This window comes from Mus caroli, chromosome 1, assembly GCF_900094665.2.
Source record: "Mus caroli chromosome 1, CAROLI_EIJ_v1.1, whole genome shotgun sequence".
NCBI classification, from domain to species: domain Eukaryota; kingdom Metazoa; phylum Chordata; class Mammalia; order Rodentia; family Muridae; genus Mus; species Mus caroli.
This window is the reverse complement of record NC_034570.1, coordinates 110,535,225-110,548,850: the sequence shown is the minus strand read 5'-3', so window position 1 is coordinate 110,548,850 and position 13,626 is coordinate 110,535,225. Positions and strand designations below refer to the sequence as shown.

General features: G+C 44.3%; 1 protein-coding gene across 26 annotated transcripts in view; it reads right to left on the bottom strand.

The window, feature by feature from the left end:
* Nucleotides 1-13,626, bottom strand: part of Clasp1 (cytoplasmic linker associated protein 1) — a 209,264-nt gene that overhangs the window by 99,604 nt on the left and 96,034 nt on the right. For all 26 annotated transcript variants that reach the window (XM_029477048.1, XM_029477053.1, XM_029477066.1 and 23 more), the window contains exons 9-12: nt 5,808-5,960; nt 3,901-3,974; nt 1,882-1,974; nt 258-403 (exon numbers count right to left, since the gene is read on the bottom strand). In XM_029477048.1, the coding sequence (XP_029332908.1) occupies nt 258-403; nt 1,882-1,974; nt 3,901-3,974; nt 5,808-5,960 (466 nt within the window). The remainder of the gene's footprint in view (nt 1-257; nt 404-1,881; nt 1,975-3,900; nt 3,975-5,807; nt 5,961-13,626) is intronic.

Genomic DNA, 13,626 nt, shown 5'->3' with positions numbered 1-13,626 from the left:
GTAAGATTTCTTTTTTTTTTTTTAAATTAATAGTACAAGAGAGGCTTCAGAGATTATATTGGTGAGTAAAATTTAAAATCCAACACACACTAAATAACTGGGTAGCAGCTACTCTGAGAGTACGGACACAAGTGTTAACAGACTAGGGTCTTGGAAACCAGCTAGAGGTGACCCCACAGACATGTGCCAGGAGTTATCTTTAAAGCCCTGAGAGACTGTATCACAGTGTGGGTGAATGTAGTGCTCGCAATCCTTACCCCAACGTGATACAAGCTTCCCGCACTACCTGAGACCGCAGGTCCTTAGCAGAGAGTTTAAAGGCCCCGTCCAGAAGACGCAAGTGTTGAAAGAAGTTATCGTACTCAGCAGCCCCAGCCAAGAGTAACGATCTAATCTTTTTTAGCTAATGGGACAGAGAAAAGTCAGAGATAAATAAAATATTTAAGACTGAATATACATAAAATAGCTATTAATGTAAGAAATAAACATAAAAGTTAACTGATAATAGGAACCATTTTTTAAAAAAAGATTTATCTGTGTGTGTGTGTGTGTGTGTAGTGGGGTGTATGCCGCATTTGTGCACATAGCTGCCAAGAGCAGAAGAGGGGATCAAATCCCCTGGAGCTGGAGTTACAGGTGGCTGTGAGCCACCTGACATGGCTGCTGAGAACTCCACTAGGGTCCTTTGTAAAAATAGCAAGTGCTCTTAACTGTGAAGTTATATCTCTAGCTCCTAGAAACCATTTTGCTAAGACAATTTGGACAGCTGATTATTACCTAATACACAATGATCAAATCAGATCACAGCTAAGACCCCATTTTAAAATGCAGCTTCCATAATAAATATGATCTCCCTAAGACATTTTAGGTGTCTACATGCACCTGTGTGTGTGCACTACAGTACACAGAAGCCCATGGAGGCCAGCAGAGGGCGTTGGCTCCCAGAACTGGAATCCAAGCAGCTATGTGTGCTCCTAACTGCTGAGCCATCTCACTAGCCCTTAATACTCAGGATTTTTGGTTTTGTGTTTTGTTTGCTTGCTTTTTGAGACAGGGTCTCCCTTTATATCCCTGGCTGTCCTAGAACTCTACATAGACCAGGATAGCTGCAGAGAACGGCCTATCTCTGCATTCCAAGCGCTAGGATTAAAGGCATATGCTACCACACACTAACAAGTTGCTGTGTTTTAAAACAGAAGTAGGGCTGGGTGTGGTGGCACCTGACCATTAAGTCCAGCATTCCACAAGCCGGAGATCCCAGAGTGAAGGCCAGCACGGGCTAAAGAGCAGGTGCTATTTAATTTCTGTCAACTTGACACAAACTAGAGTCATCTAAGAAGAGAACCCTCAATTGAATTGCCTTCATCAGATTGGCCTGTGGGCACAGCTCTGGAGCATTTTCTTAATTGATGATTGATGTGGGAGGGCCTGGCCCAGTCCACTGCAGGTGCTACCCCCCTGGGCAGGAGCTCCTGGGTTATATAAGAAAACAAGTTATATAAAAAAGTTTCTAAAAGCCATTGGAAGCAAGCCAGTAAGGAGTATTCCATCACAGTCTCTGCCTCCAGCTTCCAACTTCCAGGTCCTGCCCTAGCTTCCCTGGGTGATGGACTATAACCCATAAGGCAATGTAAAGAAATAAACCCTCTCCTCTCCAAGTTGATTTTGGTCGTGATGATTTTTTCACAGCAACAGAAAGCAAACTAGGATGTAGTGAGATTATCTTGAAACAAACTCAAAAAACAAAAACTCACTGTGAACAACAAAACAAAGTGAGGCAATTTACTAAGAAGGTATGTGTTAGTATTAGTGTATATGTAAATGAGTGAATATGCAAATATGCAAATAAGCATAAAGGAAGCACAGAAAAGTGGCACTTACAGCATTTACTCTCTGCTCCCAGTCATGCTTGTCATCTGACAGGATTTCTCTGATTTTGTTTATGGATTCCTCGAGGTCTCGGCTGGAGTAAATCTGGAAGCAAAATTAATGTATACTTATCAGAACATAATGTACAGAATTAAGATGATTATTCTTAAACACATGAAGCCAAGGAATAGAAACCTTCACTTCACATGAGGAATTCTCTGGGCATGCTCATCTTAGTGGGCCTGACAGCCACGATCCACAGGAACCCCTTTGCTGCCACTTGGAAGCAACCTTGTTCCAGACCTCTTTACTAAAAACCTTCGGGAGAGTAGTGTGCAAGAGGGGAAAATAAACAGCAGTCAGGGATGCATTAGTCATGGTTTAAAACCTGATGATTACTGAATGTGTGTGATGGTTAAGAGGCGAGACAAGTGTGCCACGGTGCATGGCAACATATGGCAACCACTCCAACTTCTACCGTGAGATTCGGGAATCGGGTTATCAGGTCTCCTTGTTGGCTCTATCTATCGCCTTGTCTCAGCCTGGGATCATCTGAGAAGGAAGGTTCAATGAAGGGGCTGCCCAGGTCAGACTGGCGTGTAGGAATGTTGGTGTGGGACTGTCTTAATTACTGATTGGTAAAGAAGGGCCTCGCCCATGGTACCACCAGGGCAGAGGCTGCTGGACTGTACACGGAAACCAGCTAAGCATGGACCTGCGAGTGAGCCAGCAAGCCGCATCCTCCATCGTGTCTACGGTACTTCATTGGCTATGAGGGAGTTTTCTAAGAAAAAATTCTTAATGTGCATCTTCATCTTCTGTTCTAGTCAATCACCACTGCCTCTTTTGTAACCTGACAAACTTACTCTACATAACATCTTTCCTAATCTTCCACAGACATCAAAGGGGACCAGGACTTCGGTTCCTGTTGTAATTTACAGGGCCCTCACATTTTCTAATCTGTACCTTAGATCTTGTATAGTCTTGAGAGTTTCAGTTTCCACAATGAGAGGTAAAGATTCTGCATGCAATGATGTCAGGGTTTGGACAGGAGTCCCCAAAGGTCCACTGTGTGAAAAGGACAGGAGCCTGGGTGGTACAACTAACAGGTCACTGCGGAGATAATTCTAGAAGGCTTGTTATGAAAGCCTGAGCTGACCCACCCTGTTTTCTCTCTGGTCTGACAGGAGTTGCCGGCTGCCGGCTGTTCCAGGGCCATCTTTCCAGCACCGTGATGTAACACGGACAAGGCATGGCTCCCAGGCTTGCTCCATATACACTGTATTCTGGGCTTCCAAAGTTATGAGCTAAATGAATATTTTCACTTTATAGAGTTAGCTGCCACAGGCATTTCACGGCTGTAACATAAAGCTGTCTCGTATAGATATATTTGAAAAAGAAAGACTGAAGACTATTTCTCTCTTGATTAAAAAAAAATTACTTTTTAAATCTATTTTTACTCCTATTTGCCTCCGTGTGTGTTATATGTGTGTGGCACATTTGTAGGCACCTGCAGACGCTGGAAGAGAGTGCAATTACACCCGGAAGCTGGGGTTACAGGCAGTTGTGAGCATCTCAATATGAATGTTAAGAATCAAATTCAGAGAAGCTAGAGAAAGTACCCAAGGAGCTAAAGGGATCTGCAACCCTATTGTTGGAACAACATGATGTACTAACCAGAACCCCGGAGCTCTTGTCTCTAGCTGCATATGTATCGAAAGATGGCCTAGTCGGCCATCATTGGAAAGAGAGGCCCATTGGACTTGCAAACTTTATATGCCCCAATATAGGGGAATGCCAGGGCCAAAAGAATGGGAATGGGTGGGTAGGGAAGTGGGGGGCGCTATGGGGGACTTTTGGGATAGCATTGGAAATGTAATTGAGGAAAATATGTAATAAAAATATTAAAAATCAAAAAAAAAAAAAAAAAAGAATCAAATTCAGTCCTCTTGAAGGCTCTAAACCTAGACTAACTAAGCCATTTATCGAACCACTACACTGATTTTAATAGCAGCCCAGACCCACACTCACCTGCACTACAGGTACATCATCAAAGGCTTTAATAAAATCCTCTTCATCCACAGCACCAGCTCCTTCTTTTGCAGCTGTTAAAAAAAATTTAAAACAAAGATAATGTGAACTGAACACTGTATAAAACTTCTACTACAGAATTATGAATATACAAAACTGAAATTGTATTTTGGATCACTTAAAACTTAATAAAACAAAAAATATGTTTAAATATACCCCTGGTAGCAGGAAATGTGCTCACATGACAGCAGCACAGGCACATGGGTGTCAGTCACGGGCTATGGTGTGCAATCAGCCCTACGTTTGCTTTGGCATATGATCAGAGCACTGTGAGCCTCTAAACCCACAGCATCTGAAAAGCATCTACAGCAATCAGGACTATGATGTTAAAGAAGAAAAGGATCAGGACAGGGCTGAAGACTGGCCCAGAGGAGACTCCGGGAAGGGCTAGGGGTAAGGGCTGGGCAGCAAAGCAGTCATGGGATTGTGCAGGAACCATCTTCCCTCCCTGTTTATGGAACTGCTATTACTCGAGGGAAGACTGAGAAAAGACAAATACATTAGAGGGATATCGGTGGGGCAGGTGAGATACCTCGGCCTGACAATCTGAATTTGCTCCCTGAGATGCACATCATGGAAGCAAAGAACTGCCTCCCCAAGTTGTCCTCTGACTTCTATAAGCAGGCCAGCGTATACATGTGTACATGTGTGCATATGCAAGACACACGGTCTTGATACATGCTACAATGGAGGTGAATGAAACACTGAAAATATTCCCCTTGAAACAAAGCTGAAGAAATGGCTCAGAGGTTAAAAGAACTTGCTGCTCTTACAGAGAACTCAGACTGGCTTACAGTTATCTACAACTCCAGTTCCAGGAACTTGTGCTGCAGGAACAAGATATACACATAGACACACACAAACATACATGCAAAACATTCATTTACATAAAATACAAGTAAATAAACCTTTAAAAATAGTGAAGCTTGTGTTAAGTAAACATAAACTCAACAACAAAAAATTAACAGCACTCAAAAATATTCGGAAGAATGACAAACATAAGCACAGTAACACAGGCCTTCCTGTCGCCAACAGGGCTCAGTGCAGACTGGCAGGGCTGGAGAGGGCAGTGGCTCCTTGTGAATCCAGTCAAGATACTGTAATTCCAGGACAGACCACTAGGAAGCAGCACTCCTAAAGCCTTCCGTCACCCAGAAGTGACTACCAAGAGGTAGAGCACTGTCACCACTGTGGGATTCTACCCACCTCCCTACCCTCAACCCCGAGGCACAACATCATCAGTGAGCATGGCTTTAAAGAAAGTGGGTACATGATGTTTTAGAGGAAAAGAGTAAGAAACTGGAGTGTAAACTTAAATGTGACAGCGAAATGCATGGTCAGAGGTATAAATAACCAGTCAATCTGTCCAAGACGAGGACAGAGAACTGGAAGAAGGTCTCTAAGGACTGACTGTCATCACCAGGCTTGTGCATTAAGTGCCTTTACCTGCTGAGCCATCTCACTTGGTCTTCTTGTGTTTATTTACCCAAACTCACACTGATCTTCACAAGGAAAAATGCTACCAGTGTGAACAAATCTTATCTTCAAGATTTCAATCTGGCTCTGGTCTTAACCAATGTGGTAAAAAGCCCAGTGGTGGCCAAGGCAAACAGGGTTTGATTTACCGTGGGGCTGTGCTTTCCTCTGTGCTGCCTGTACTGACTGGATGGCCTCTCTAGAACGTGGTGATTACCGGGCATCTTAAGCCAGGATTGCCAGCTCATCAGCATCAACAGAAAAGTGGCAGACCAATCTAAGACTGCAAGCAAGAGTGTGCACACACGGGGACACAGTAAGCAAGGACTCTTGATGATGACCCCAGCACACCATACAGGATGTGCTCTTACCTGAAGACTTAGATCCAAGACTGGATGACATGAGCCTACGGGTGGTCCCCAGGGTAACATTCCTCCGGGAACTTGATGGAGCCTTGGATGATGAGGAGCTGGCAGAAGAAGGCCTGTTGCCATCCACAGAATCTTCATCGTCAAAATTTTTTTCTGAAAAGAAAGCACAGAAGTCACCGTTTGAAAGCAGTAAGTTTTTACCTATACAGAACAACCATCAGTCTTGAAAATACTGGTTTACATTTGGAATTAAGGTTCTGGCCAAGCTTACAATGCAACTACCAAGACTGTTCTTACCTTAGAGAATCAGAATGCTCTCCCACTGTGTGTGTGTGTGTGTGTTTGAGAGAGAGAGAGAATATGAATATGTAAGTACACATGAGGACATCTCAGGTATCTGTCCTCACCCCCCCCACCTTGTTTGATAGGGGTGTTCTATGGCTGGTCCGTGAACTTCAGGACCTTTCCTGTTTCTGGCCTCCACCTCCACACAGGAGTGCTGGGATCACAGAGGTCCATGTTGTCAGTCCAGATTTCATGTGGGTTCTGGACTCTGAAATCAAGTCATCACACTTGTACCATAGGGCTTTTACTCACTGAGTCTCCCTAGCCCCATTTTTTTCAGTCTCCTCCCCAAACAGGGCCTTGCTCTGCAGCCCCGGCTGGCCTCAAACTCGTGATCCTGAGAGCTAGGATCACCATGTGTCCCTCTGTACAAGGTGCAATGCTAGGATCACCATGTATCCCTCTGTACATGGTGCAATGCTAGGATTACCATGTGTCCCTCTGTACAAGGTGCAATGCTAGGATCACCATGTGTCCCTCTGTACAATGTGCAATGCACTTTACAAAAAAAAATACCTGAACAATGCAACTTCTTGAAATATCTCAACTTTTCCCATTGTGGTGGAGTATTTTTCATAAAGCTACTTATAATGGTTGTAAGGTACTTTGTGAGTGGAAATTCCCCACTGAGACAACCACTGTCAAGCAGTTTAGCTGTGTAATATCTCACTATCAGAAACAGGGTTGTACATTATGAACTAACCAGTACCCCGGAACTCTTGACTCTAGCTGCATATGTATCAAAAGATGGCCTAGTCGGCCATCACTGGAAAGAGAGGCCCATTGGACACACAAACTTTATATGCCCCAGTACNAAAAAAAAAAAATGGGAATGGGTGGGTAGGGAAATGGGGGAGAGGGAGGAGGGTATAGGGGACTTTTGGGATAGCATTGGAAATGTAATTGAGGAAATACGTAATAAAATATATTAAAAAAAATAATTAAAAAAAAAGAAAAGAAACAAGGGTTGTAAACTGGCCAGATTGCTTGGTGGGTAGAGCCACTCACCTCCAAGCCTGATGACCTGAGATGGATCCCCAGAACCCATATCACAAACAGGAGAGAACTAACCCCCACTAATTGTCCTAACCTTCACAGAAGCACCTTGGCACCCCTACATGTGAGCATGTATGCACACATACACACAAAATAATAAGTAAACAAACAAACAAATAAATGCAAAAAAATGAAAAGAAATAGGACTGCAACAAACACCTTCCAATAACTAACTGTAAGTTAAGTAGGCACATTATTGGGCCAATCAGCATGAAAATGCTTACTAATGTACTAAGTTTCTCTTCTGAAAAGCCATATAAATGTCTACTTTCCTGGAAAGTCAAGTGCCTATCTTGCTCCACATCTCTGCTGACACTGAATTAAATTATCACTTACAAACATGTCAATTAGACAGACTGGCAAAAAGTATGTTTTCTAGGCTTCATCTCCTTTAATGAAGCTGATTTTTTTTTTAAATTTATACTATGCATGTTTAAACTTTCAAGCCAGCAAGGCTCAATATCTTCTCTGTTGCATTCAAAATTTAAAAGAAAAAAAAAACCATTATCTCTGGTTTTTAAAATTCAACCTACTTATCAACAGTTTAAATTTATTTGATTGTTGTTATTTTTGTATGTGTGTGATTGTGCATGTGTCATGGTGCATATGTGGTCAGAGGACAACTTTTGGAAATAGCTCTCTGTTCCACTGTGGACTGGGGATGAAGTTGGGTGTTAGGCTTGTGCAGAAAGCATTTTACCACTGAGCAATCCTCCAGCTCTACTGTAAACATTTTAATGATGCAAAATTAAAGCTTATGTATCAAAATTCCAGGGACTCATGTAGCAAGTGTGAGTCATTTAGGATGCTAAAATCACCTTGGAGTAAATAAAAATAAAAAGGAAATCTAACATCAGTCAGGTAGCAGTGATTTCCAAAAAGCATAAAATATACTTGGACCAGATGTCATCTAAAAGTTCACGTGTAAGAACTACACAATCAAACGACAAAAGCTGCAGGGATTGGAAAACTGATCAGCGGGGACGAGGGCTTGCAGCACCCATAGCTGGTTGCTTACAGCAGTCGGTAACTATAGCTCCAGGGCATCTGATGCCAGCAGACTGGAGAACTTAAACACATAACAGCAAAAGAAAAAAAGAAGGGAGGGAAGGAGGATGGGAGAGAGGAAGAGGAAGAGAGGGAGAGAGAGAATCATGAGACAGAAACACATGAAACTGGACTCCCAGCAGGATACAGGGGAGGCTAGAAAACTATCAGTAACAAGAGTCAGATCTTTAATTAATGAGGAAAATATGCCTACAGATTCAGGAAGCTCAAACAACAAACAAACAAACAAAGACACAGCAGAGAAAAGAGCCTTGCTGTTTAGTTTCCTCGCTGGTGCGATAAAACATTCTGGGGCCAAAGTCCATGCCCAGAATCCACTAAAAGTAAAAGAATCCATGTGTGGTGCTTTGTGATTTAATCCCAGTCCTAGGGAGGCAGAGATAGAAAGCCTAGTCTAGCCAACCAGCCCTAGGCCAGTGAAGAGATCGTGTCTTAAAAATGTAAAGGAGGGTTGGCAAGGTGGCTCAGCAGGTAAAGACACTTGCTGCCAAGTGCTGCCAAGGCTGCCAACCTGAGTGAACCCCTGGGACACATATGGAACTGACACATATGGAACTGATTACCACAAGCTATCCTTTAACCTCCATGTGTTCCACAGCATTTGCCTATGTGTATGGGCATGCTAGCGCGCGCGCTCACACACACACACACACACACACCAGAACTTGGTGGTAAATCCTTGTTGCTGAAACCAGCACACACATTAGTCACAGGGTGTGGAGCTACTAGGTTAGTACTGACCAGGAAGCGTCTGCCCTGTTGGCTAGTATTAGGAAGTGCTGCAACGGCTGCTGGGGGCTGTTAGGGGGTCACCAACAGTCTTACTGAGCTGTGAACCCAGTGAGCTATAACAATGACCAGCATAGCAAGATGTCTGTGGGTACAATCGTGGGTAACCAACTGATTTCTGATTGGATATCAGGCCTGCTCCACAGGAGGAACTGCATGCCTAGAACCACAAATCTAGCCAAGAAGCCAGCCATGGCTGAGGGGCTAGCTCACAGGCCTCAGGGCTAACTGTACAACTATTATTTTGTTAACTGGACAAAATATTCAACTGCTTTCTAAATTCCTATCTGTCTATCAATAGATCTGCAGCTCTCAGACCTCACCAAACAAGTGTCTTTCTGTACTGGGTAGTGGTTAATGACAGAACAGACAACTGATCAAAGTACAGAGAATAGTAAGTGACCGGTGAGCGCCCAACCACAAATGGGACATCTATATCATGACTACCACCACCCCAAATCCTGAGGGACCATCATGGAGGGGGACAGAAAAAGTCTAAATGCCAGAGACTGGGGTAGACCACAGCAAAACAGAGACTACTGGATGTAACAGGACTACTGTACAGGACCTACACAGGATCAAGATAGCATTCCAGCTTGGAGCCCATTCCTAACTGAAGATCTATGGTCAGATGATGGCTTCTTGGGGAGGGAGAATTGTTTTTCTTTAAGAGTGGCTCCTAGTTCATTGACAATGATCCAGTGTATGATCCATCACCCAGAAATATACAGGCAGCACAAATGGGAGTTGATAGGTTACTAAATTTAAAGGGAAAAAAAAAAAGAGTACCTCAGGTTGGAGGGAGGACAGTGATGCATCTGAGCAGATCTAAAGAGGCTACAGGTAAATATGATCAAAGTATACTGTGTGAATTCCTAAGTGAATAAAATATTAATCTTTTCCTGAAGGAGGAGGAGGGAGAGAGGGTGGACCATCAAAAAGGTGCCTAGTTTCAGTAAACTGGAAAAGTCTCATCTGTAGAAAGCATCACTCCTTAAAAGGCAAATAGGTCATTTGTATAACTAAGCCTGTGACAGAGTGGCTAGAGAGCAGTCCTGGATACAGAAACACAGAGTCCTGGGTTCTTGACATATTTCAGCATTGCTTAACTAAATTACAAAGCACACTACTCTCTGTTAGCGTCTGTTTTGTTTTGTTTTTGATTTTGAAGATAGGATCACTACGTAGCTCAGGCTGTCATGGAACTCACTATATAGACCAGGCTGGCCTCAAACTCACAGAGCTCTGCCTGCCTCTGCTCCTGCCTCCCAAATGGTGGGAGTAAAGGCATGCACCACTATGCCTGGCATCTGATAGGATCTGAATGCCCAGCTTCTTCAGAGTTTTGGCTAAGCAGACATCAGTCAGCTCAGGACGACTTCTAGAGCCTTAGCCACAGCAAACATATGGACATGAGTATTTCTAATTGTGCAAGCTTTGCTATCACACGAGGTTAAGATTTTTTACACAGTGTATGCTACCCAGAGAATATCTTCTTGCAGAAGCATACCTTTGCCTGGCCCCAAACAAAGAATCCATTCTATCTTCAGCCACCAGAGGGAACACTTTCCCAGGTAGTCCTGCTGTCTGATAGTCTAGGAGTAGGAACCTGGAGTAAGCTAACTGAAGCCTTCAGGTCCCAGCCACCTTCAATTCTTCAGTCATCTGAGCTTCATCTCTTCTCTCATAGCCCTAGGACAGGCATTCTAAAAGGCTTGAAAAGTTTCCACAGAGTGGCAGTGGAATCCTTTCCTAAGCCTCCAGCAACCCACTCCTGGCAAGACCATTCAAGATATACTTGAGGTAAAAACTATAGGTCAGCCTGATTGTGGGAGACCATGGCAAACCAGTGTGCTTCTGAGACTACTGGGAGAAGATGAGTTTTACACACAACAGAAAGAATCCTGGAAAAACAGAAAAGGCCCAAGTACACAGTCATCCATGAACTTAAACCAAACCAGCGTTAGGAGGGACACCAACAGAGTGCAATTACTTGAGAATGAAACCTTAACCAGGAATCAGGCAGAACAGAGGGATCAAGGCACACAAGGCACACAAGGCACACATGGCAGAAACAATGAGAAAGGGTGAGTAAGATGTTGTAGCAGGTAAAGGTGGTTGCTTAGCAAGACTTGAGTTAGATCACAGAAACCCATAAAAAGGTGGAGGGATAGAACCAGTTTCACAAAGTTGTCCTCTGACTTGTGTGTGTGTGTGTGTGTGTGCGCGCGCGCGCGCGCGCACAAAAATAGTCAGAGAGATCATCCTAAGCCACTGTGACTAAAGGTGTGAGCAGAGAGTCAATCTAAGGACAGACATCAAGGCTGTGAAAGTTGGAATTGCAAGTTCTGGGTTCCTCTGGAAAGTGTCAACACTCACACAGAAGAACCAAAACATCGGGGGGGGGGTGAGGGAGGGGAGATATAGTTCCATACTCATGAGGAGGAGGGCCAGGGCTAAAAGAAGCCTTCCTGCTCTCTTGCCTTGGGAAGGCTTTGAAGGGGAGCCTACAGGAGGAAATATCTGGCTCTCTGAAGTAATGCTACTACTATCTCATCTGTACCAGGGGCACCTGAGCTGATGGGATTCCTGGCAGCCTTCAACTCATCCTCTAGGTTCCAGGAAGAGAACAGCAAGGTAGCCTAGAAAGGAGAATATACTCAGCGTTCCCGACACAAGGATGCAGAGGCAGGGCATGTCCAAAGATGGACTGCTCTTTTTTCCTGCATCTCTCCAGCACTTCTTTACTGTGTGTGACTGTGCTCCCAGGCACTCTGCTAAGGGCTAGAACAAAGGAAGGAATGCCAGTCCCACGTAGCATTCATAACCCAGTATGGGAGCAGACTTGTGGCAACACCTTGCCAGAGGCATGTCCAGTGTGACGTATTTATATAGAGTAGGCCAAATAAAGTTAGAAAGGCTCCTCTATGCTCTCCTCCGGGCCCTGTGTGATGTGACTCGTGGCTTTTCTTGTAGCTGATACTGACAAACTGGGAGTGTCAGGTTCTTTTAAATGTGTGCACATCCTGTTTAAGCCTGGAACACCTTTGGCTACTATGCTGAGCACCTACAGAACAAATCCCAAGGATGACTTCTAAGCAAGTGTAAGAACAAGAAATCCTTCGTGAGATAATAAAGCAGCTCTCTCATGAGCACAGATACAGAAACCTCGGAACTCTGGAGCCGTTCATACCCTGGGCAGAGGGAGTAGAAGGCTGAAGGCAAAATCTCAAGTTATAAAGAGCAATTGGTGATACTGAGGCCACTTCGCAACTTACATATAGCCAATATGGTGGTACTGAACTAGCAAAAAGAACATTAATGGATAGGAGAAAGGCAGCCTGCACTGACCTCCCTGACTGGCCAGTTGAGTGGTCTGTAAGAGCTTGGGAGCTGACAAGCATGGTCCCGTCCTGTGTCTTGACTGGACGCTCATGTGTCCTTACGAAGTTTCCCCGCTGAAGCCCTGTGCTGTGATCTCATGTCTGTATTCCTCAGTCCACATTTCAGTCCATGGAGCTCGGGGCCCACTGGCCTCAGGTCTGTAGTTCCATATTGTTCAGAGTCATTCTTGGGCCTGACTTTAATTTTTTGTAAGCATTTAGTCAATTGGTGTGGGTGTGTGGGTGTGTTGGTGTGTGTGTGTGGGGGTGTGTGGCACATGCAAGGGGGGGGGGGGTGTCAGAGGACAATTTGAAGGTGTTGGTTCACTCCTTTGACCATGGCTGGCAAGGATCAAACTCATCAGGCTTGGTCAGCACCTCTTTCACAGATTGAACTGTCTTTTCCACTTGGATCAAAGTTTGAGGTCAGAGATAAAACTATTCTCTCGCTCCTCTATTAGCCATACAACCAGCTCAGCCGGAGCAAGAGTGTGGAAGAAATAAGGCAGCACCGTCTTAGCTCTCCAGACACCAAGCCTGTCAGGAACAGAAAATAGTCCTCAGGTACCTGGCATCCCCGCTCAGTCACCTGCACAGGGACTGGAAAAAGGGAGTGTAAACCTACTCACACCAACTCTTGCACTCCCTGGATATGAACTTCCAGCTACTTTCAAGCCCCTCCCAGGGAAACATGAACATTATATAAGCCTCCATTGACCAACAGCTCAAAAGACGCACGGGGTAGAACAAAGATACTTAAAGAATTAGCCAAAGCAGTAAAAGAAAGAAAACAATGTCTTCTTTTTTTAAAAGTATGTATGTACACACCACAGACACACACACACACACAATCAACGAACCTGTGTGGAGGTCAAAGAGCAACTTTATCAAGTGGGTGTATGCTGATTCCATGGGTGGAAGTAAGTAGCAAGGCTTGTGTGACAAATGCCTTTTCCCACTGAACCACCTTGTCTATCCTGAGGTTTGTTCTGTGAGATATAACCCAGGACAGCCTTGAACTCAACACATGGTCAAGAATGACTTCTAAATCCTAAGCACGCTGCCGCCACCACCCCATCCCCACCTCCAGTTGCTGGGGTTGGAGGTACGTTCTTCAAACCCTGCTAGAATCTAAGTTATTATTTAAGAAACTAAAAGTTTCTTCCTAATAAAGAGCT